Genomic DNA, 27,117 nt, shown 5'->3' on the forward strand with positions numbered 1-27,117 from the left:
ACTGCTGCTGTGCCTAGAGCTACCGACTGATGGCGCCATGCCCACGGATGGTAATTCGGAGGAGGAGGAGGTGGAGGAGGGGTGGGAGGAGGAGGAGGCATAGTAGGCCTTTGAGACCTGGACCGAGGTAGGCCCCGCAATCCTCGGCGTCGGCAGTATATGACCAGCCCCAGGGTCAGACTCGGTCCCAGCCTCCACCAAGTTAACCCAATGTGCCGTCAGCGATATATAGTGGCTCTGTCCGGCAGCACTCGTCCACGTGTCCGTGGTCAGGTGGACCTTGTCAGAAACGGCGTTGGTCAGGGCACAGATGATGTTCTCTGACACGTGCTTGTGCAGGGCTGGGACGTCACATCGGGAAAAGTAGTGGCGGCTGGGGACCGAATACCGAGGGGCGGCCGCCGCCATGAGGTTTCGAAAGGCATGGCACATGTGTCAGTCTGCCGAGTTACAGAGCCTCCACCAGGTTACGGCCGTTGTCACACACAACCATGCCTGGCTTCAGGTTCAGCGGTGCCAGCCACAGATCAGTCTGCGCCGTGATGCCCTGTAATAGCTCTTGGGCGGTGTGCCTTTTATCGCCTAGGCTCAGCAGTTTGAGCACCGCCTGCTGTCACTTAGCGACGGCACTGCTGCTGTGCCTAGAGCTACCGACTGATGGCGCCATGCCCACGGATGGTAATTCGGAGGAGGAGGAGGTGGAGGAGGGGTGGGAGGAGTCATAGTAGGCCTTTGAGACCTGGACCGAGGTAGGCCCCGCAATCCTCGGCGTCGGCAGTATATGACCAGCCCCAGGGTCAGACTCGGTCCCAGCCTCCACCAAGTTAACCCAATGTGCCGTCAGCGATATATAGTGGCCCTGTCCGGCAGCACTCGTCCACGTGTCCGTGGTCAGGTGGACCTTGTCAGAAACGGCGTTGGTCAGGGCACAGATGATGTTCTCTGACACGTGCTTGTGCAGGGCTGGGGCGTCACATCGGGAAAAGTGGGTGGGTTGCGCTATACTTCCTTTTGCGCTCCAGCGTCTGGGGTATGGAGAGCTGAACGGTATGGTGGATGCTGTGGAGGATCGTGGAGGCGAAGATGGGGTTTTCGCACGGGAGCTGTTTGGGCCGTGGTCCTGGGCAGGGGGCTGACTAGCAGATGACACAGGGGAAGGAGCAGTGGTGTGCCCGGCCGGAGGTGAACGGGCTTGGTGCCATTGAGTGGGGTGTTTAGCATTCATATGCCTGCGCATACTGGTGGTAGTTAAGCTAGTAGTGGTGGAACCCCTGCTGATCCTGGTTTGGCAAAGGTTGCACACCACAGTCCGTCGGTCATCCGGTGTTTCTTTAAAGAACCTCCAGACTTCTGAAAATCTAGCCCTCGCCACGGGAGCTTGACTACGGGCAACATTTGGCGCTGATGCACCAGCTCTGGCCCTGCCTCTCCGTCTGGCCCCACCACTGCCTCTTCCAACCTGTTCTGGTCGAGGACTCCCCTCCGTCTCAGAAGCACTGTGTTCACCCGGCCTATCAACCCAGCTTGGGTCTGTCACCTCATCATCCTCCGATCCCTCAGTCTGCTCCCCCCTCGGACTTCCTGCCCTGACAACAACTTCACCACTGTCTGACAACCGTGTCTCCTCATCGTCCGACACCTCTTTACACACTTCTTCCACTACGTCAATAATGTCATCATCACCCACAGACTGCGACCGGTGGAAAACCTGGGCATCGGAAAATTGCTCAGCAGCAACCGTGGTTGTGACTGTGGGAAGGGTCCAGAAAACAGTTCCTCAGAATATGCCGGTTCAAATGCCAAATTTTGCTGGGAGGGGGCAGACTGGGGGGAAGGAGGCTGAGGTGGAGGAGCTGGAGGAGTGCTGATTTCGGTGACATGGGTGGACTGCGTGGAAGACTGACTGGTGGACAAATGGCTAGAAGCATTGTCCGCAATCCACGACATCACCTCTTCACACTGTTCTGGCCTCAACAGTGCTCTACCACGAGTCCCAGTAACTTCAGACATGAACCTAGGGAGTGTAGCTCTGCGGCGTTCCCCTGCTCCCTCATCAGCAGGTGGTGTCTCACCCCGCCCAGGACTACGGCCTCTGACCCCTGCAGTAGTTGGACGCCCACGTCCACGCCCTCGTCCTCTACCCCTAGCCCTCGGGTTAAACATTTTCAAAATTAAAGTGTAAACTTCAAATTTTTTTTTTTGTGTTTTTTGTGTTTTTTTTTTTAAACAAAACGATGCTATCCTATTGCTATGGCTAGTTTCTAACCTACACTGACAGCACACAACTGGATTTTGTGCTGTGCCAGATGACTTTGAGTTATAAGATAAATAAACGTAAAAAATAAATAAATCAGCAGACTCTGCCTAATTCAAATCAAACCCCTAATAAATTGTCCCACTTCGGTGTTTGAGGTGGATATGTGTGTCACTAAGAGCTAAACACAAGTCTCCCTGCAAATTCCTCACAATATGGTACTAGCTGCACTATTAGTGCCAGCAAGCCCAGCCACAAGCAAATAAAAAAAAAAAAGTAGAACGTTATTGTAGCCCTAAGAAGGGCTGTTGGGTTCTTGGAGAATCACTCCTGCCTAACAGTATTCTAATAGAACACCCTAACGCTTTCCCTGACCAGCAGCAGCTCTCTCCCTAGCGGCATCCAGACACAGAATGATCCGAGCAGCGCGGGCAGCGGCTAGTCTATCCCAGGGTCACCTGATCTGGCCAGCCAACCACGTGCTATCGACGTGTAAGGGTACCACGTCATGCTGGGTGGAGTGCAGAGTCTCCTGGCTTGTGATTGGCTCTGTTTCTGGCCGCCAAAAAGCAAAACGGCGGGAGATGCCATTTTCTCGAGCGGGCGAAATACTCATCCGAGCAACGAGCAGTTTCGAGTACGCTAATGCTCGACCGAGCATCAAGCTCGCTCATCTCTATTCACGATCCTATTCTTGGTGAAGGTGAGCGCGTGTCCAGCGACAGTTTTTTTTAAAAAATGCGGCGGTTTCTCCGAATCCGTTGGGTTTTTGTTCGGCCACGCCCCCCGATTTCCGTCGCGTGCATGCCAATGCCGATGCGCCACAATCCGATCGCGTGCACCGAAATCCCGGGGCAATACAGGGTAATTCGGCGCAAAACGGAAATATTCGGGTAACACGTCGGGAAAACGCGAATCAGGCCCTAAGTAAATGACCCCCATTGTATTGCTGAGATTTCTGCTGCGAGAAGGGAGGAGGGGGCTGTCAGGATGCATTTTCTTGTGAGTAAACCTGTGGGTTTTTCTTTTCAGGTGGTTATTCGATGGTGTCGGGAGGGAGAAATCTGAACAACTATTAGAGCTCCCGGAAATGAAGACCGGATCTTTCATGATCAGACAAAGCGAAACGAAACAAGGTAAAATCCAAAACAAGCACATGTGGCACTGATACGTACGTAAGGGAATGGGATCTGTCCTCCTTAAAAGGCTTTTTTAGAATCTTAAAGGGGTTGTCTAGGATGTAAGGAAAACAAGTAGTAAGTGTTTATTTCACCTGCAGCGCCACCTCTGGTGTCTATCCACATGAATAGGTTCTCTGGATAATCCCCTTTGTAACCAATAAATGTGTAATCTAAACTGAGAATCCTCCCTGGCAGGAAGGACATTAGTAAGTGTGAAATATTAGCCCTGGAGAACAGTGTAATCCGGCCCCCGCCGCAGTCAGGGCTTGGAGCGCCAGCGGCTCCTACTGAGGCCCCCGGCAGGTCGCGGCAGTCGGGCAGGGGCCTCCGTCCGTCCGGAGGCCCCTCGATGCGGCCGATGTGTCCGCTCGAGCACTATTACTGCAGGTGGAGCGATGTGGCCGGAAGACGACCCCGGCGCACATCGCTCCTTGAACCTGGCCGCGCACCCCTTCCTGTCCGGCAGCAGCCAGAAGAAAGAAGACGCGGGAGCCGCTGCCAGAGGTGAGTATAGGTTTTTGGTTTTTTTTTAAACTGTAGCAAAAAGATTGTGGCGGCCAGGGGGCCCTGATATAAAAAAATTATTAATTATGCATTATACAAAATAATAAATGATGGAGGGGCATCAGGTTATAATAAATGATGGAGGGGCATCAGGTTATAATAAATGATGGAGGGGCATCAGGAATTAATTAATGATGGAGGGGCATCAGGAAATAATTAATGATGGAGGGGCATCAGGTAATAATTAATGATGGAGGGGCATCAGGAAATAATTAATGATGGAGGGGCATCAGGAATTAATTAATGATGGAGGGGCATCAGGTAATAATTAATTATGGAGGGGCATCAGGAAATAATTAATGATGGAGGGGCATCAGGAAATAATTAATAATAGTGGGGGGGGTCAGCATGTAAAATAATTAATGGTGGGGCAGCATTAATTGAGGGGGGCCCAATCACATGTACCGCTATTTATTTTTAAACTTTAGTCTGGCCCTCCAACGGTCTGAGAGGGACAGTGAACGGCCCCCTATGTAAAAAGTTTGGGGACCCCTGACTTACAGGGTGATATTATGTATCGGCTGCTCTGTAGCCATAAACCTTCCAGGATGGAGGAGATCTGGCAGCTGCCTGGTTGTGGTTACATATATAATTAGTAGTGTATATATATGGTACATGTACAGTCATATATAAACCATAATGGGCTTGTGGGGTGACCGGCCCCAAGTAACCACAGCAGTCAGAGTAACTAGAAGGGTTCTCCCCCAACCAACCACATAAAGGAACACAAGAGACCACAGTCGTGTCTGTGACTGTAAAAATAGCCCTGGATCTAATGCCCCGGCCTCATGCTGCCAGATACTGCCCTGCTGGAGGCAGGAGCGGGCAACAATGGGCATCCGGCTTCTGCACTTGTAAGAGTAGACAATGGCATCGGCGGGCACCTGCCTGGCTCTATGAGACCACATAGCCCCTAACAATGGAGCAACATCACTACATACTAATATCTACTCAGATACAGAACCCATTAAGACAGTGTAGAATGTATTATAGCAGCATTACGTCTGATAAATTAACGTGTGCAATATTATAGCTGTGCCATAAGATTGTCATATAGACTGTTATATTTTCTTCCCTTATTCACAGGATCCTATTCATTATCAGTCAAACACAGACAAATAAAACATTATAGAATCTTCCGCTTGCCAAACAACTGGTATTATATCTCTCCGAGGTTAACCTTCCAGTGTCTAGAGCACCTTGTGAATCACTATTCAGGTGAGCAGCAGAATTATATAATACTGCCCCCCATGTACAAGAATATAACCACTATAATACTGCCCCCTATGTACAAGAATATAACGACTATAATACTGCCCCCTATGTACAAGAATATAACTACTATAATACTGCCCCCTATGTACAAGAATATAACTACTATAATACTGCTCCCTATGTACAAGAATATAACTACTATAATACTGCCCCCTATGTACAAGAATATAACTACTATAATACTGCCCCTATGTACAAGAATATAACTACTATAATACTGCCTCCTATGTACAAGACTATAACTACTATAATACTGTCCCCTATGTACAAGAATATAACTACTATAATACTGCCCCCTATGTACAAAAATATAACTATTATAATACTGCCCCCTATGTACAAGAATATAACTATTATAATACTGCCCCCTATGTACAGGAATATAACTACTATAATACTTCCCCCTATGTACAAGAATATAACTACTATAATACTGCCTCCTATGTACAAGAATATAACTACTATAATACTGCCTCCTATGTACAAGAATATAACTACTATAATACTGCCCCCTATGTACAAGAATATAATACTATAATACTGCCCCCTATGTACAAGAATATAACTACTATAATACTGCCCCCTATGTACAAGAATATAACTACTATAATACTGCCCCCTATGTACAGGAATATACCTACTATAATACTGCCCCCTATGTACAAGAATATAACTACTATAATACTGCCCCCTATGTATAAGAATATAACTGCTATAATACTGCCCCCTATGTACAAGAATATAACTACTATAATACTGCCCCCTATGTACAGGAATATAACAACTATAATACTGCCCCTATGTACAAGAATATAACTACTATAATACTGCCCCCTATGTACAGGAATATAACTACTATAATACTGCCCCCTATGTACAAGAATATAACTACTATAATACTGCCCCCTATGTACAGGAATATAACCACTATAATACTGCCCCCTATGTACAAGAATATAACTACTATAATACTGCCCCCTATGTACAAGGATATAACCACTATAATACTGCCCCCTATGTACAAGAATATAACCACTATAATACTGCCCCCTATGTACAGGAATATAACTACTATAATACTGCCCCCTATGTACAGGAATATAACTACTATAATACTGCCCCATATGTACAGGAATATAACTACTATAATACTTCCCCCTATGTACAAGAATATAACTACTATAATACTGCCCCCTATGTACAAGAATATAACTACTATAATACTGCCCCCTATGTACAAGAATATAACTACTATAATACTGCCCCCTATGTACAAGAATATAACTACTATAATACTGCCCCCTATGTACAGGGATATAACTTCTATAATACTGTCCCCTATGTACAAGAATATAACTACTATAATACTGCCCCCTATGTACAAGAATATAACTACTGTAATACTGCCTCCTATGTACAGGAATATAACTACTATAATACTGCCCCCTATGTACAGGGATATAACTACTATAATACTGCCCCATATGTACAAGGATATAACTACTATAATACAGCCCGTATGTACAAGAATATAACCACTATAATACTGCCCCCTATGTACAAGAATATAACTACTATAATACTGCCCCCTATGTACAAGAATATAACTACTATAACACTGACCCTATGTACAAGAATATAACTACTATAACACTGACCCTATGTACAAGAATACAACTTCTCTAATACTGCCCCCTATGTACAGGAATATAACTACTATAATACTGCCCCCTATGTACAAGACTATAACTACTATAATACTGCCCCTTATGTACAGGAATATAACAACTATAATACTGCCCCCAATGTACAAGACTATAACTACTATAATACTGCCCCCTATATACAAGAATATAACTACTATAATATTGCCCCCTTTGTACAAGAATATAACTATATTATAATACTGCCCCCTATGTACAAGACTATAACTACTATAATACTGCCCCCTATGTACAAGACTATAACTACTATAATACTGCCCCCTATGTACAAGAATATAACTACTATAATACTGCCCCCTATGTACAAAAATATAACTAATATAATACTGCCTCCTATGTAAAAGAATATAACTCCTATAATACTGCCTCCTATGTACAAGAATATAACTACTATAATACTGCCCCTATGTACAAGAATAGAACTACTATAATACTGCCCCCTATGTACAAGAATATAACTACTATAATACTGCCCCCTATGTACAAGAATATACCTACTATAATACTGCCCCTATGTACAGGAATATAACTACTATAATACTGCCCCCTATGTACAAGAATATAACTACTATAATACTGCCCCCTATGTACAAGAATATAACTACTATAATACTGCCCCCTATGTACAAGAATATAACTACTATAATACTGCCCCCTATGTACAAGAATATAACTACTATAATACTGCCCCCTATGTACAAGAATATAACTACTATAATACTGCCCCCTATGTACAAGAATATAACTACTATAATACTGCCCCCTATGTACAAGAATATAACTACTATAATACTGACCCCTATGTACAAGAATATAACTACTATAATACTGCCCCCTATGTACAGGAATATAACTACTATAATACTGCCCCCTATGTACAAGAATATAACTACTATAATACTGCCCCCTATGTACAGGAATATAACTACTATAATACTGCCCCTATGTACAAGAATATAACTACTATAATACTGCCCCCTATGTACAGGAATATAACTACTATAATACTGCCCCCTATGTACAAGAATATAACTACTACAATACTGCCCCTATGTACAGGAATATAACTACTATAATACTGCCCCCTATGTACAGGAATATAACTACTATAATACTGCCCCCTATGTACAGGAATATAACTACTATAATACTGTCCCCTATGTATAAGAATATAACTACTATAATACTGCCCCCTATGTACAAGAATATAACTACTATAATACTGCCCCCTATGTACAGGAATATAACTACTATAATACTGCCCCCTATGTACAAGAATATAACTACTATAATACTGCCCCCTATGTACAAGAATATAACTACTATAATACTGCCCCCTATGTACAAGAATATAACTACTATAATACTGCCCCCTATGTACAAGAATATAACTACTATAATACTGCCCCCTATGTACAAGAATATAACTACTATAATACTGCCCCCTATGTACAAGAATATAACTACTATAATACTGCCCCCTATGTACAAGAATATAACTACTATAATACTGCCCCCTATGTACAAGAATATAACTACTATAATACTGCCCCCTATGTACAAGAATATAACTACTATAATACTGCCCCCTATGTACAGGAATATAACTACTATAATACTGCCCCCTATGTACAAGAATATAACTACTATAATACTGCCCCCTATGTACAAGAATATAACTACTATAATACTGCCCCCTATGGTGGAGAATGATAATCTATGTTATTTACAGTGATTCATCTTTGTTTCTTTCTAGAAAGTGCCGATGGCTTGTGCTGTGTTCTCACCACCCCGTGCCTCACACAACAGTCTGTAAATGTCCTCCATGTGCGGCAGGAAGTTCCAGTCATGAGAAGGAAGAAGCCATTTAACTGGAAGAGTATGAAGAGGTGGGTATTGTCCGGTCCCTGTATAGTTACATATAGTCCCCATGTCTCATACTGTATATAGCTACTTGGATGTAACATGTGATTCTCTCATTCCGCAGGGTGTCACTGGCGGCAGAAGAACCAGAGACTTCCTTGGAAACTGATGACTCCTTCCTTAGTTATGGGCTGAGACAAAGCATCGCCTCGTACCTGTCCCTGGCAGAAGACGGAGAAGGAAACTTTACCATTCCTAACAATGAACTAAAGGAAAAACGGAATCGCCGGAGTTGTATCTTTTCTAGGAACAGTGTCATTTCTGACTGCGCAAATTATATGGAAAGTTACAGATGAGATTATGGAGTTCTGTGCCGAATCTCCAGACCCTCAGAAAGTTCTCCCCTTCACTGGGACTCACTAGGACACTGCTTAAGGAGGACAACCCAAATCTTCTACTGTCACATGGAACTTCTATCACATTGATTGAGCTTTGTTCAGACTGGCTTTCTGTTTTGTCAGAGAAGAACTTATTAGTGGGATCAGAGAAGGAATTGTTCACCTTTCATGAGGCTATGAGAAGTCTTCTGCTGTAGAACTGGTCCACAAATTACCGGAAGGTCCACCAGTGTTGGAACTAAGAGCCTCGAAACATATTACCAACACGTTACCAGAAGTTCTACCACTTTCTTACATCCTTTTACGCTTTCAGTTCTGAAATGTTTTGAGATCCCTGAAAAATGTATCAAAGAACCTTCCAATCCTCAACTTGAAGGACACATGTCTGAAAGTTTGGGTCTCGTGATGCATCTCCTAGGGCAGTGGTGGCGAACCTTATAGAGACAGAGTGCCCGAACTACAACCAAAATCCATTTATTTACTGTTAAAGGGAACCTGTCACCAGGAGACCCATTTTTAGCACTCCCCCAGTCCCCACAGAACACAGTACATACACTGCCAAAGTGTTTTTGTATTAAAAATTGGTTTTACAGAAAAAAAGATACGTTATATTGTACCTTTCATTAGCATCTGCTGTGTGACTAGGCAGTTGCCAAAAGGGAGGAGCTGGAAAGGAGCAGTTCCCCCCACCCTTGGGAAACTGCTTCTCCATGTGACCTTTTTAAATATATGAAAACACTCATCACTGGGCTTAGCGACGCCCCCTGCTCCTCTACAGCCAATCCCGAGTGTGGGGAGTTATTCATATATTTGAAAAGGTCACATGTTTCCCAAGGGTGGGGGGGAAACTGCTCCTTTCCAGCTCCTCCCAATTGGCAACTGCCTAGTCACACAGCAGATGCTAATGAAAGGTACAATATAACATATCTTTTTTTCTGTAAAACCTATTTTTTATACAAAAACACTTTGGCAGTGTATGTACTGTGTTCTGTGGGGACTGGGGGAGAGCTAAAAATGGGTCTCCTGGTGACAGGTCCCCTTTAACAGTAAATAAATGGATTTTGGTTGTAGTTCGGGCACTCTGTCTCCATAAGGTTCGCCACCACTGCCCTAGGAGATGCATCACGAGACCCAAACTTTCAGACATGTGTCCTTCAAGTTGAGGATTGGAAGGTTCTTTGATACATTTTTCAGGGATCTCAAAACATTTCAGAACTGAAAGCGTAAAAGGATGTTAGAAAGTGGTAGAACTTTTGGTAACGTGTTGGTAATATGTTTCGAGGCTCTTCGAGGGGGAGTGCTAAAAATGGGTCTCCTGGTGACAGGTTCCCTTTAAGTGCCAACGTGACATTTTGACAGTAACTTACTGCTACCTGTTCTTCCACTTCTTTCAATTGTATCGGATGCCAATACAATTGAAATAAGGAGGGCAAATTCAGACTTTCATTATAGCTTCTCTCCAAGTTGCCTGGGACAGCAGGAAGATTTGATGGATTTGGTCCTGTTTGGTGAACTCTGTCCTGGGGTGATGACCTAAGTGCCCACAGGTGCACTCGTGCCATAGGTTCGCCACCACTGTCCTAGGGTTTCCTACAGATGACCAAAGATCATAGGTTCTGTCTCAAAACTCTTCTAGGTATCATTAGTTTTGCCCACAAAGGTTCTTAAAAGGTTCTTGGCAGAAGACCCAAACAAGGCAGATGTTTGATTTTGACCAAATGACTTCATGTTTCCTTGAGGAAACCCAATCAAGGACTACAAAAACTCAAAATATTGATGGAAATAGTCTTCAATATTTTTGAAACCTAAACTTCCAGTTATGGAATTTTATCTTCTAATATAATTTTTTTTTTAATTACCACAAGAACTCAGAAATGACCCTTAAATAGATATGACCTGTGGTGGGTCAGGTGTGGCCACTCCAAGATTATTTTTGACAAGATGACACCAAGATCTAAAATTAGGGATAATGATACATGGAATCTTGTGAAGTGGAGAAGATCAAGGAAACCGCACAGATAGACCTTGTTGTCCATGATAGAAAGGAAGACCAAATGGGTAATAACCAGTGTTAGTGATGGATGACACCAGGTCAAAGGTCTCTGTTATAGTCCACTTACAAAAGTTGAGGACCTTGATATACAACAGGAAGGATGAGTCTACGGGACTTCACTTGAGATGGTCTACAGATTCTCATATTATAGATGGAGAGCCATCAGCTTATCTCAAGGTGTTCCCATTCCATTTCCTACGAGCAGCTCAAATACTCCTCCAGAGGTGGCACCAAGGACAAGGAGGAAGAAAGCTAAACCTGAGCCATGGACATGGGTCAAACCACTTGGCTAGCCAAGTCAAGCCACTCAAGCCATTGGAATGGGTAGAGGAGATATCTAAAATCTAGACATCTATGGCGACCAGGGTTGAGCAGGTCAAAAACAAATCTGCCCCCCAGTTACCACTTTGCAAGATGCTGGCAACAGTTTTACCAAATCTTCCCACCACAAACATGAGTTTTAATTAAATCCCATGGAAAGTTCTGAAACCTCAAGTCTATGAACATCAACCATTACCTTTTCTCTGATGATGGAGACCAGGGGTGGTTGGGCGTGGATTTTACTGTATGGAAACAGGTATCAGACCACAATAAGAGTTTATTTTTGCTAGGGAGACCAACTGACTATGATTTCAAAGGATGATGGGAGTGCCAATCCACAGAATATCTGAGATTTTAGAGATGAGTAGGTACAATCGGGGGTCACCTACTATGACCCACTTGTAGCGCCACAACGTGTAAGAATTTATAGGAACACCGGGATGTTGTAAATGCAATGACATCTACAGGCAGCAGGATATAGAACAGTAGAAGCTGATTAAGCAGATCTCGGTATAGGACCGCCCACTGGACTCCTACGTCGAGAATATGCCGAAGTTGAAAGGATAAAAACGCCGAGGTCTACCGAATATTTTCCCAGAAAAATGTATATATCTTCTCAGCCCCTCCTGCTCTATAACCTGCCACCCACAGAGCGGACCTCACTTTTATGGCGATGAGGTCCCTTTAACTGTAAATTAACTTTTTTTTGTATTTTATAAAATGTTTCTCGGTACAGTATAAATAAAGAAATTTCTTGTTCAACGTGTTTTTTTTTTTAAAATACTACTTAATGTACCAACTCCTCATCCAACCAGTGGTACATCATACACCAGCTGCCCACAGTATATGATAGGCTCACAAAAAATATAGTCAAAAACTTTTCAGATAACCCATTGAGAATAAAACCAGTGCCATTTGCCAATTCCACCAATCATATCGTAGCTGTCGTTTGTCACCAACAACCAATCAAGAGCCGTCGTCATTATTTTACATTTTTAAATATATGCCATGTTTTCTTAATTCTGGACAATCCCTTTAAGGCTATCATCAGGATGTGACTGGTATAGACCACTTCAGAGAGGCTGAGCTGCAATACCAGACACAACCTGTGGGCAATGGTGGGGCTCTTACTTCATTCAAACAACCTACATATTTGTGATCATCAGGGGCGTAACTACAGGGGTAGCAGCCATAGCAGCTGCTATGGGGCCCACAGTGTCAGGGGGCCCCAGCATTTGCAGTATTGGATGTGTATGTGTGTGTGGTGCGTATATACTGTATATATGTGTATAGGCTGTATGTTAATATGGTGTGTACCTACTGTATGTATGTTTATGCTGTATTTGTCTGGTGTGTATATACTGTGTGAGTATAGAAATATGTATATTTTTTAAGTGAGAATTGGGCCTCATTCAGTAGCCTGCTATGGGGCCCTGTCTCTCCTAGTTCCACGCTCGCTTGGTGATCATGTGAACAAAATTAGGTTCCAAAAATTTCCAAAACTGACACCTCTAAAGCAACAGTCTCCAAATATAGAAAGACAACCATTTCTCGACTACAACTCCCAGCATGCACTTTCAGGACATAGCTATGTGAGAGGCCCAGAAATACACCCCCAGCTCTCCAATGGTACACTCCGTGTCATGCAGTCAGTGGCGTCTTACCATGAGCGCTGCTCTCTTTATCGCCTTCGCCTCTGGTAATAATAAGTGAATGCTGGCCAGGTCAGCGCCCGCCCGGTCCGCCATGATACTAATTTGTTCAGGGTCACCTCCAAAATAAGCAATGTTTTCCTGGACCCATTTCAGGGCTGCGGTCTGATCGAGAAGGCCCCAGTTGCCATTTGGCACGGCGTTACCTGAAACGGGGGGAAACGACATTTATAATAAAACCAGACGCGTCTGATCGCAGTCATCCAACAAAAAGCAGATGCTCCGGACATTCAGTCCAACAATACAAGAAAAAAATCACTATATTTATGGAAGACGGTAATCGAATACATTTCTAAACTTCTATTTAAATGATCACAGTCGGATCCAATTTTTATTGAAAAAAAAAATCCAAATCCCCTGCACAGACATAGAGATTACTTCTTCCACCGGACACCACTAGAGGGAGCTCTGGAACTTACTGTTTCTACATAGAACACTATGATACACCTGTATGCCAGATACTCAGCAGCTCCCCCAAGTGGTGGCTTCAGGCAAACAGAATTTTTTTCTTTAAAGGGAATCTGTCAGCAGTTCTGACCAAGTAATGGTTTTAGAAGAGGGATCATATTTGTGTGCATGTTGAAGGATTGCTTCTCCAAGTGCACTGGGGTATGTCCTCACCCAGCTGTGCTCTTAGCTCCCTGCATTGAAATGACTGCACAGTCTCCTCCTTCTGGTTAAATACTGTATCTTTAACTGACTACAGAGGTGAGGCACTGTGAAGCTGTTCAATGCAGAGAACTAAGAGCACAGCAGTGTGAGGATACTTCCACCCAGTATCTGAAATTCTGAAAATATTTGCTCAAGAAGAAGAAATGATTGAAACATCTGTTGGCTGCGTGGGCTTGACAGTCCCCTGTGCACCTACCTGAGCTTAGGAAGCCAAAAGCACCAACCCTGTAGCTGGCAGTGACCACAATGATGTCCCCTATGGCCGCCAGGTACGAGCCATCCACAAACGTCTGGCCATTCTCAGCATAGTCTTTGGGACTGTTGTGGAAATACAGCAGAACGGGGGAGCTTGTTCCCTAAAAACAAAGGGACAAGGATTGATACATTGTATACAGTGCACACAGTAATGTCACATAGAGAACTAGTGGATTGGACAAGAGGTAACGGAGCCTAAAGGGCAAAATCTATAACAGGAGCCTCACCCACTATCCGTCATTTATAACGCAGGACCTATTATGGGGGACACAGGACAGGGTGTGTTGGGTGTGAACACTAGGTTACAACATTAAGGCTTAGAGATGGAGGAATTACTTTATGTTGCCCTTATTGAAAAGAAAAATCCTAAATGGCAAAAATGCAGGAACATTCTTGTTCTGTATAATTCAAATACTTCCCATGGCTGAGAGTTTGTTACAATTGTATCCAATGTAGTAAGTCTCCTGCACTTCTCTCCAGACTGATACTTTTATATTTGTAAACATTGGTGCATCTTAAACCTTTGGACCTCCTCCAGGTGTCATCTACATAAACCCAACCCCTTTTTTGGTAGGACAATGGCAACAATGCAGATACTTTGTAGTAAACTCAGAAAGGACTTTGCTTATGTGTGTTGGCTGCAGAGGATCTTCTAGACTGGATACAACTATAACAAACCCTCAGCTGTGAAAATGATCAGGTCACGGTTGGTTTTCAGGCTTTGACACATGAAGTAACAGATGCTAGAAATAGTAAGATTGTTCAGCTTTTTGTTGGAGAAGGTCCCGATCAGGAGAAGGTGATTGTTGTCCTTATGTTGTTTCTCTTAGTAAAAATTATGGCAAGTGTTTGTTTTCCCTGCAGCTCCCCCAGAGGAGAAATGAAGTATTACATTGTTCACATTAAGGTCTAATGGCTGTCATGTTATTACACCATGTTCCTCCATTGGGATAAGTGTTGGCTTGGCACATAGTGGGTGTGAATACTTACCAAATTCTGCGGAACAAATAAGTTAAGGTACAAGCAATCCTCACTGACAGATGAATACTGAGCCTTCCCATTCCCGGGCTGCAGGCAGCTTGGTCTGGAAATGAAATCACATACAATAAAGTTAGATAATAAAAAAAAAAAAACACTACATTCTAAAATCATAAATAAATGTTTGGAAAAAAAAATAATGAAATAAAAAATGATTGTAAACACAAATAATTAATAAGATAAAAAATACTAAATAAGTGCTACAAATTAAGAATTTGAAAATATAAGAAGAAAATTATTCTAAATACGGTAAATAAAAAAAACTAGCAAATTATTATCACAAGTAAAGTTATGAACTATAATAAAATAATAGAAATACATAAATGCAAATGATTTATAATAAAATGCAATTTTAAAAATCCTAAATAATAAAGAAATCACTGAGACATAAATAAGATGGAAAGAAAGAAATAAACGAGGGTCTTAGTTTTAGGAGTGAGAAAAGCTGAAGCCTTACACTTGAATACAAGTCCCTGTTATGGGGGATATTTTACTTCCTTCAGTTTTCGTCACTTGTTAGTTCTGATTTATCCGGGATGGCCTTTACCGTATACCCTTCATATTACCAGTGTCTTCTCCGTATGTACAGAAGCCTCTCAGACATCAGAGACAGGATGCAGGATTAAGCACCCCATATATTGACACCCCTAAAAACCAATGACCCCCAACCAAGCTGTGTTGTCTATCAGAGCCGGTCAGTCTAAAATCCACTTCATGTTTTCTTGTAGACTCATTTCCCAAGTAGATACTCCTGACAGATGAGTCTTTCTGAGTCTTATGAGTAATGGCTGCTGAGGTCCTGGTGTTGTGAGTCTTAGGTACTGAGCCATGTGGTCTTATAGCTATGGATCTTGGTGGTGAAGTCTGTAGAACCTTGAATGATGAGGTCTGAGTCTAGTAGGTCTTTGGTGCTAAAAATCAAGAATCTAGGCATTTGGATTATGAAATCTGGGGATTGGTGAATCTTGAGTTACAAGCTTTGGGTTCTTAAGGGTCTTGGATTCTTGGGTGAGATATGGGACCTTATATGGGAACTAATGAGTCTTGAGTATGAAGAGTTTCTGGTCGGTTAAGAGATCCAAGGTTTGAAGATCTTGAGTGTTTAGGCCTTGGGGCTAATAAAGTGTAGGCAGTGAGGAGCAGAGGTCTGAGGTCTGATAAGTGTTGGTTACAAATGTCTGGGGTCTGATAATTCTTGGATATGCGATTTTGGCTGTTGAAAAGTCTTGGACATTGTATTCTGGATTCTGTGATGAGGTCTGGAATCTGATAAGCCTCACTTGGAGAAGAATGGGGTATGATGAGTCTCGGATGCAGATGGTTTGGGTGTGATCAGTCTTGGTTCATGTGCTATGGGTTCTGGTGAGGTTTGAATGGTGAGGGTATGATCTAAAAAGTCTTGGTCTGGAGTATGATAACTTCTCCAGACCAAAGTCGTGAGCTCTGGGGTCTGGTAAGTTTTAGGTAGTGAAAATTGGGATATGATGAGGCTTGGATGCCAAGGACTTGGATCTGATGAGTTCTGATTGGTGACGTTTGGGAACTGATGATTTTGGGTGTTGAGGACTGTGTTGTGATGAGTCTTGGAGGGGCCAACCATCTTTGCTAGAGCGTTGAATGCAACATCATTGACCCTTGAAGTTATGTATTTCAACAAAGCCCTAACTAACAAGTGATCTCATAATCTCCACAACAGAAGACGTTATCTAAATGATGTGCAGTCATAACAGGAACCCGTCTTCTTAATTTAGCCACAATTATTTTTCCAATAAATTCAACTTCTGTGTGAAAATATCCTCCACCAGGGGGTCACGTGACCTCCCACGCACTCTCCCTACCTGATGAAGGTGGCATTCCATGTGCCGCTCCAGGAATATGACTGAGGAGCTCGGAATCGGTTGTCGCCTGTGGGTGGAGCTGCATAAGGGACGCCCAAGAAGTGATTTACATATTTAATATCGGAACCAATGGAAACTGAGCCAAGTTTTCCCACAATGCCGCCCTGTGATATGGTCAGTGAGGTCATAGGACGTGCCGAGGCTGAAATTGTAAAATTTACAAATTAAAGACAAATTTAGACAAATTTCTCTAAATTGAATTTTGAGCCTCCAACCCCCTAAAATTGATTCTTTTTACATAAAATTGCATTAACTTTCCCACTTTTAAGAAGCAGGAAAAAAGGTGTTGTCAATAGTACCAGACTTCAAAAATGGAAGGCCCTATGGCTCCTTAATTAAAGGGAAAGTCTTCAAGCTCCTTAGAATTAGTCAGTACTAGTTTGATGCTGCCATGAAGGACTAAGCTAATATTGCCATATAGAGTCCACATTATGGCTCTATACCCATTACCAGCCATTTACTTCAGTGTTATGTCCCATATCCAAAATTACCAACTTCGTGTGGGTATAAATCAGGGCATTTAAAGAGAACCTTTCACCGCTGCACACATGTGGAGATGAACATACATTCTGTAGAGGCTGCTATACAGATTCAGGGGCACTTTGAATTTTCTTTCTAACCCCCACGGTTGATGAAATATCAGTCCTAGTCTCTGACCATTCTAATCCTCTCCACTGCCAGAGAGGAGGTTACATTGTTACATAGTTACATGGTTTATACAGTTGATAAAAGACACATTTCCATCAAGTTCAACCAAGGAAGGGAAGGGATTGGATGAGGAAGGGATTTAGGGGAAACATTTCTATAAGTGCTGGGAGGAGGCGTGTTTTATGCTAATCTTCTCTGACAAGTGGAAGATTATCGTAACCCCCCCCCCCCCTCTACTCTAGCTCCTCCTCTCAGACAGTGAAGAGGACCATGATGGTCACATATCTTTACTGGTAACTCAGCAACAGTGGGGGCTAAAAGGAAGATTCAGAAGTGCCCCCAAATCTCTGTAGCAGCTCCTAAAGTATGGTACATTCATCTCCACATGTGTGAGATGGTGAAAGATCCTAATTAAGTCAGACCCATGGGGACGTCACGCAACATACCAGGAATGCCCATAAAAGTGAGGGTTTTTACCAATCCCGCCCCTTTAAGGGCCAGGACAAGCCCCGTGAGTTTGTCAGAACTGTTACAAGGAAGAGTGGGACTGTTGGCCACCGCTATATATTAACAGTACAATACTGCCATGCAATTTCCCAAATATTTCCCCCATATACAGGGTTTGTAGCCATGATATGGGTGCAGCAACAGTCGACTATGCTGGGATTGTAGATAATGGAGCATTGAGCATCATACTGCCATAGAGTGCCAAGACAAAACCGCCTTGAACACCCCACAATATACTAACTCTACTTGTTAGAAATGCTATTCCCAAACCACGCAATGACCCTCCCGCTGGGGTGATGACTACGACTACAGTAAGGATAGCACTACCTAGAGGTCGGTTATGGATGACGTTACCTTTCTTCCTATAGAAGGAGGTCGCTTGTTCTCTGACCATCAGCTGACAGCGAGGACCCTTCAGACTGTAGCGGCAGGTCTGTGTTTCGGGGTAAAATGTACATTTTGCAGCAGTTTGCTGAATGTTAATTGCAGTGGTAACGCAGGATTTGGAGCGAGCACATACTATGGGAAAATAAAGACTAGAAGTAATACGTCATATGTACACATAGTGACCTACAACACAATCACATCACTAGACAGAAGAGGAATCCTGAAAACCTCATTTCTATAGGAGAATCTGAAACTGATACAATGTATAAAGCTAGAAGAGGGAGGGGCATGTCACAGAAGAGATGAGCCAAGCTCCACCCCTTTTATTCACGTTGTATAAAATACTATATACATGACGTCTGTAGTGTATATATAACCGGCAGCTATCAAGTAGATATGGATGTCATCTGATGTCAGAGCAAAGATCAGCAACAAAGGATTTACCTGATAGACAATAACTCCGAGCAGAGGGAAGCGTCATCACTGAATTCAGCTCAATCTCAACTGTATCATATGCAGAAAGGGAAGGATCAAGGGTGACGGAGGAGACGTCCAAAGTGACCCAGTTATCAAGAGATTCTACAAAAATTATAAAAGAAACAATATAAATACAAAATGCAAGTGCAAAAATGAAAAATATAGTGAGTGAAGCTCTGGAGAATAATACAGGATGTAACTCAGGATCAGTACAGGATAAGTAATGTCATGTATGTACACAGTGACTGCACCAGCAGCAGAATAGTGAGTGCAGCTCTGGAGTATAATACAGGATGTAACTCAGGATCAGTACAGGATAAGTAATGTCATGTATGTACACAGTGACTGCACCAGCAGCAGAATAGTGAGTGCAGCTCTGGGGTATAATACAGGATGTAACTCAGGATCAGTACAGGATAAGTAATGTCATGTATGTACACAGTGACTGCACCAGCAGCAGAATAGTGAGTGCAGCTCTGGAGTATAACACAGGATGTAACTCAGGATCAGTACAGGATAAGTAATGTCATGTATGTACACAGTGACTGCTCCAGCAGCAGAATAGTGAGTGCAGCTCTGGGGTATAATACAGGATGTAACTCAGGATCAGTACAGGATAAGTAATGTCATGTATGTACACAGTGACTGCACCAGCAGCAGAATAGTGAGTGCATTACTGGAGTATAATACAGGATGTAACTCAGGATCAGTACAGGATAAGTAATGTAATGTATGTACACAGTGACTGCACCAGCAGCAGAATAGTGAGTGCAGCTCTGGAGTATAATACAGGATGTAACTCAGGATCAGTACAGGATAAGTAATGTCATGTATGTACACAGTGACTGCACCAGCAGCAGAATAGTGAGTGAAGCTCTGGAGTATAATACAGGGTGTAACTCAGGATCAGTACAGGATAAGTAATGCCATGTATGTACACAGTGACTGCACCAGCAGCAGAATAGTGAGTGCAGCTCTGGGGTATAATACAGGATGTAACTCAGGATCAGTACAGGATAAGTAATGTCATGTATGTACACAGTGACTGCACCAGCAGCAGAATAGTGAGTGCAGCTCTGGGGTATAATACAGGATGTAACTCAGGATCAGTACAGGATAAGTAATGTCATGTATGTACACAGTGACTGCACCAGCAGAATAGTGAGTGCAGCTCTGGAGTATAATACAGGATGTAACTCAGGATCAGTACAGGATAAGTAATGTCATGTATGTACACAGTGACTGCACCAGCAACAGAATAAAGAGTGCAGCTCTGGAGTATAATACTGGATGTAACTCAGGATCAGTACAGGATAAGTAATCTCATGTATGTACACAGTGACTGCACCGGCAGCAGAATAGTGAGTGCAGCTCTGGGGTATAATACAAGATGTAACTCAGGATCAGTACAGGATAAGTAATGTCATGTATGTACACAGTGACTGCACCAGCAACAGAATAGTGAGTGCAGCTCTGGAGTATAATACTGGATGTAACTCAGGATCAGTACAGGATAAGTAATGTCATGTATGTACACAGTGACTGCACCAGCAGCAGAATAGTGAGTGCAGCTCTGGAGTATAATACTGGATGTAACTTAGGATCAGTACAGGATAAGTAATCTCATGTATGTACACAGTGACTGCACCAGCAGCAGAATAGTGAGTGCAGCTCTGGGGTATAATACAAGATGTAACTCAGGATCAGTACAGGATAAGTAATGTCATGTATGTACACAGTGACTGCACCAGCAGCAGAATAGTGAGTGCAGCTCTGGAGTATAATACTGGATGTAACTCAGGATCAGTACAGGATAAGTAATGTCATGTATGTACACAGTGACTGCACCAGCAGCAGAATAGTGAGTGCAGCTCTGGGGTATAATACTGGATGTAACTCAGGATCAGTACAGGATAAGTAATCTCATGTATGTACACAGTGACTGCACCGGCAGCAGAATAGTGAGTGCAGCTCTGGGGTATAATACTGGATGTAACTCAGGATCAGTACAGGATAAGTAATGTCATGTATGTACACAGTGACTGCACCGGCAGCAGAATAGTGAGTGCAGCTCTGGGGTATAATACTGGATGTAACTCAGGATCAGTACAGGATAAGTAATGTCTATTTTCCGTGCATGATTCCCAGTGCAGCATTTACAATAATATTATACAGTGTTTACATTTTTCCATGTACAGTTCATTTACAGAAAATCATTATTGTTCTGGATTGAGGTCATTCTGTCCCCATGTTACAGCTGGATCAATAAAAACTTCAAGGGGAAGGTGAGAATAGCATCTAGTGGTTCATAGACATGTGTACAAGTCCAAAAATATCCACAGAGGTATCATTAAGCCAGTATAATGACAGAATCTGCTGCATTACTGAGCTATAACTGTCGGTGGCCACATACCGCTCATCCGCTGAATTATCCAAAATTACAGAGTGACAAAAGCTGTTTATAGGTGCAACAGCACAAAGCCATGGGAGCAGAGAGGAAGCAGATGTCATCACCTCCCTAATTACTGGTAAACATAGAAAAATGTCCATGGGCATTTATACTACATGGACTACAATATAACTACTATAATACTGCCCCCTATGTACAAAAATATAACTACTATAATACTGCCCCCTATGTACAAGAATATAACTACTATAATACTACCCCCTATGTACAAGAATATAACTACTATAATACTGCCCCCTATGTACAAGAATATAATACTATAATACTGCCCCTATGTACAGGAATATAACTACTATAATACTGCCCCTATGTACAAGAATATAACTACTATAATACTGCCCCCTATGTACAAGAATATAACTACTATAATACTGCCCCCTATGTACAAGAAAATAACTACTATAATACTGCTCCCTATGTACAAGAATATAACTACTATAATACTGCCCCCTATGTACAAGAATATAACTACTATAATACTGCCCCCTATGTAAAAGAATATAACTACAATAATACTGCCTCCTATGTACAAGAATATAACTACTATAATACTGCCCCCTATGTACAGGAATATAACTACTATAATACTGCCCCCTATGTACAGGAATATAACTACTATAATACTGCCCCCTATGTACAAGAATTTAACTACTATAATACTGCCCCCTATGCAAATGAAGATAACTACAATAATACTGCCCCCTATGTAAAAGAATATAACTACTATAATACTGCCCCCTATGTACAAGAATATAACTACTATAATACTGCCCCCTATGTACAAGAATATAACTACTATAATACTGCCCCTATGTACAAGAATATAACTACTATAATACTGCCCCCTATGTACAAGAATATAACTACTATAATAATCCCCCTATGTACAAGAATATAAATACTATAATACTGCCCCCTATGTACAAGAATATAACTACTAAAATACTGCCCCCTATGTACAGGAATATAACTACTATAATACTGCCCCCTATGTACAAGAATATAACTCCTATAATACTTCCCCCTATGTACAAGAATATAACTACTATAATACTGCCCCCTATGTACAGGAATATAACTACTATAATACTGCCCCCTGTGTACAAGAATATAACTACTATAATACTGCCCCCTATGTAAAAGAATATAACTACTATAATACTGCCCCCTATGTACAAGAATATAACTACTATAATACTGCCCCCTATGTACAAGAATATAACTACTATAATACTGCCCCCTATGTACAAGAATATAACTACTATAATACTGCCCCCTATGTACAAGAATATAACTACTATAATACTGCCCCTTATGTACAAGAATATAACTACTATAATACTGCCCCCTATGTAAAAGAGTATAACTACAATAATACTGCCTCCTATGTACAAGAATATAACTACTATAATACTGCCCCCTATGTACAGGAATATAACTACTATAATACTGCCCCCTATGTACAAGAATATAACTACTATAATACTGCCCCCTATGTAAAAGAATATAACTACTATAATACTGCCCCCTATGTACAAGAATATAACTACTATAATACTGCCCCCTATGTACAAGAATATAACTACTATAATACTGCCCCCTATGTAAAAGAATATAACTACTATAATACTGCCCCCTATGTAAAAGAATATAACTACTATAATACTGCCCCCTATGTACAAGAATATAACTACTATAATACTGCTCCCTATGTACAAGAATATAACTAATATAATACTGCCCCCTATGTACAGGAATATAACTACTATAATACTGCCCCCTATGTACAAGAATATAACTACTATAATACTGCCCCCTATGTACAAGAATATAACTACTATAATACTCCCCCTATGTACAAGAATATAAATACTATAATACTGCCCCCTATATACAAGAATATAACTACTATAATACTGCCCCCTATGTACAGGAATATAACTACTATAATACTGCCCCCTATGTACAAGAATATAACTTCTATAATACTGCACCCTATGTACAGGAATATAACTACTATAATACTGCCCCCTATGTACAAGAATATAATACTATAATACTGCCCCTATGTACAGGAATATAACTACTATAATACTGCCCCTATGTACAAGAATATAACTACTATAATACTGCCCCCTATGTACAAGAATATAACTACTATAATACTGCCCCCTATGTACAAGAATATAACTACTATAATACTGCTCCCTATGTACAAGAATATAACTACTATAATACTGCCCCCTATGTACAAGAATATAACTACTATAATACTGCTCCCTATGTACAAGAATATAACTACTATAATACTGCCCCCTATGTACAAGAATATAACTACTATAATACTGCCCCCTATGTAAAAGAATATAACTACAATAATACTGCCTCCTATGTACAAGAATATAACTACTATAATACTGCCCCCTATGTACAGGAATATAACTACTATAATACTGCCCCCTATGTACAGGAATATAACTACTATAATACTGCCCCCTATGTACAAGAATATAACTACTATAATACTGCCCCCTATGTAAAAGAAGATAACTACTATAATACTGCCCCCTATGTACAGGAATATAACTACTATAATACTGCCCCCTATGTACAAGAATATAACTACTATAATACTGCCCCCTATGTACAGGAATATAACTACTATAATACTTCCCCCTATGTACAAGAATATAACTACTATAATACTCCCCCTATGTACAAGAATATAAATACTATAATACTGCCCCCTATGTACAAGAATATAACTACTATAATACTGCCCCCTATGTACAGGAATATAACTACTATAATACTGCCCCCTATGTACAGGAATATAACTACTATAATACTGCCCCCTATGTACAAGAATATAACTACTATAATACTGCCCCCTATGTAAAAGAATATAACTACTATAATACTGCCCCCTATGTACAAGAATATAACTACTATAATACTGCCCCCTATGTACAAGAATATAACTACTATAATACTGCCCCCTATGTACAGGAATATAACTACTATAATACTGCCCCCTATGTACAAGAATATAACTACTATAATACTGCCCCCTATGTAAAAGAAGATAACTACTATAATACTGCTCCCTATGTACAAGAATATAACTACTATAATACTGCCCCCTATGTACAAGAATATAACTACTATAATACTGCCCCCTATGTACAAGAATATAACTACTATAATACTGCCCCCTATGTACAAGAATATAACTACTATAATACTGCCCCCTATGTACAAGAATATAAATACTATAATACTGCCCCCTATGTACAAGAATATAACTACTATAATACTCCCCCTATGTACAAGAATATAAATACTATAATACTGCCCCCTATGTACAAGAATATAACTACTATAATACTGCCCCCTATGTACAGGAATATAACTACTATAATACTGCCCCCTATGTACAAGAATATAACTACTATAATACTTCCCCCTATGTACAAGAATATAACTACTATAATACTCCCCCTATGTACAAGAATATAAATACTATAATACTTCCCCCTATGTACAAGAATATAACTACTATAATACTGCCCCCTATGTACAGGAATATAACTACTATAATACTGCCCCCTATGTACAGGAATATAACTACTAAAATACTGCCCGCTATGTAAAAGAATATAACTACTATAATACTCCCCCTATGTACAAGAATATAACTACTATAATACTGCCCCCTATGTACAGGAATATAACTACTATAATACTGCCCCCTATGTACAAGAATATAACTACTATAATACTGCCCCCTATGTAAAAGAATATAACTACTATAATACTCCCCCTATGTACAAGAATATAAATACTATAATACTGCCCCCTATGTACAAGAATATAACTACTATAATACTGCCCCCTATGTACAGGAATATAACTACTATAATACTGCCCCCTATGTACAGGAATATAACTACTATAATACTGCCCCCTATGTACAAGAATATAACTACTATAATACTGCTCCCTATGTAAAAGAATATAACTACAATAATACTGCCTCCTATGTACAAGAATATAACTACTATAATACTGCCCCCTATGTACAAGAATATAACTACTATAATACTGCCCCCTATGTACAAGAATATAACTACTATAATACTGCCCCCTATGTACAAGAATATAACTTCTATAATACTGCCCCCTATGTACAAGAATATAACTACTATAATACTGCCCTCTATGTACAAGAATATAACTACTATAATACTGCCCCCTATGTACAAGAATATAACTACTATAATACTGCCCCCTATGTACAAGAATATAACTACTATAATACTGCCCCCTATGTACAAGAATATAACTACTATAATACTGCCCCCTATGTACAAGAATATAACTTCTATAATACTGCCCCCTATGTACAAGAATATAACTACTATAATACTGCCCTCTATGTACAAGAATATAACTACTATAATACTGCCTCCTATGTACAAGAATATAACTACTATAATACTGCCCCCTATGTACAAGAATATAACTACTATAATACTGCCTCCTATGTACAAGAATATAACTACTATAATACTGCCCCTATGTACAAGAATATAACTACTATAATACTGCCCCCTATGTACAAGAATATAACTACTATAATACTGCCCCCTGTTTACAGGAATATAACTACTATAATACTGCCCCCTATGTACAAGAATATAACTACTATAATACTGCCCCCTATGTACAAGAATATAACTACTATAATACTGCCCCCTATGTACAAGAATATAACTACTATAATACTGTCTCCAGATGTGAGTTCTGTATCTCACCTTCTTCCCCCTCAGGTGTGATGTCAGTAGGTGGGCACAGCTCAGGGGCAATTCGTTCCTGGTCACCTGTAAACAAGAAAATAATAATTTTAGTTCAAGTAACTTCCCTTAAAGATCAGGACTACATGGCGCCCTCTATGGGTGGTGATAAAAAGTCTCTCTTATTTCATGTGGTGATTGTCAATGGGCAACCATCCCTGTTCCTTCATGTCAATGAATTGTTATTACCTACCTGGCTTCTGGTACCACCCAAATGGTAAAGCCTCCATCCCTTTATTGGGAAAGCTGCAGTTGGAGATCCGCCACGTGCCGCCATCTTGTTCCGCACAGGACTGTACCCCCAAACTGGAGAGCAACCAACACATCCTCTCCACCCCTGGAAATAATGAATGGAAATCAGAATGCAAACCACAGACCTTGAATTCACGTCAGATATCGGCGCCACCTAGTGGTCAAATTATCATGCAACCTTCTGTACTTATCATTAATTCCTCAGTCTCTGTTTCTTACAGATTTTTGCAGTTTTGTAGCTTTTCTCACAGCTGAGATTTTGCTACAATGTTATAGAATGATTAGAGTTCTCTTTAAACAGAACAAATGAGC

The 27,117-nt window shown here is 41.2% G+C and overlaps 2 protein-coding genes across 2 annotated transcripts in view; one reads left to right on the forward strand and one right to left on the reverse strand.

The window, feature by feature from the left end:
- The window catches only part of SLA (Src like adaptor), a 55,707-nt gene extending 46,034 nt beyond the window's left edge, over positions 1–9,673 (forward strand). Inside the window, exons 5-8 of the mRNA XM_072151163.1 lie at positions 3,287–3,390; positions 5,086–5,217; positions 8,755–8,887; positions 8,986–9,673. Coding sequence (XP_072007264.1) covers positions 3,287–3,390; positions 5,086–5,217; positions 8,755–8,887; positions 8,986–9,217 — 601 coding nt within the window. The 3' untranslated portion in view covers positions 9,218–9,673. The remainder of the gene's footprint in view (positions 1–3,286; positions 3,391–5,085; positions 5,218–8,754; positions 8,888–8,985) is intronic.
- Positions 1–27,117, reverse strand: part of TG (thyroglobulin) — a 136,922-nt gene that overhangs the window by 68,353 nt on the left and 41,452 nt on the right. The window contains exons 34-41 of the mRNA XM_072154600.1: positions 26,747–26,890; positions 26,515–26,580; positions 19,195–19,329; positions 18,718–18,882; positions 17,149–17,350; positions 15,263–15,356; positions 14,214–14,373; positions 13,298–13,491 (exon numbers count right to left, since the gene is read on the reverse strand). Coding sequence (XP_072010701.1) covers positions 13,298–13,491; positions 14,214–14,373; positions 15,263–15,356; positions 17,149–17,350; positions 18,718–18,882; positions 19,195–19,329; positions 26,515–26,580; positions 26,747–26,890 — 1,160 coding nt within the window. The remainder of the gene's footprint in view (positions 1–13,297; positions 13,492–14,213; positions 14,374–15,262; positions 15,357–17,148; positions 17,351–18,717; positions 18,883–19,194; positions 19,330–26,514; positions 26,581–26,746; positions 26,891–27,117) is intronic.

Source organism: Engystomops pustulosus, chromosome 5 (genome assembly GCF_040894005.1).
Source record: "Engystomops pustulosus chromosome 5, aEngPut4.maternal, whole genome shotgun sequence".
Taxonomy (NCBI): domain Eukaryota; kingdom Metazoa; phylum Chordata; class Amphibia; order Anura; family Leptodactylidae; genus Engystomops; species Engystomops pustulosus.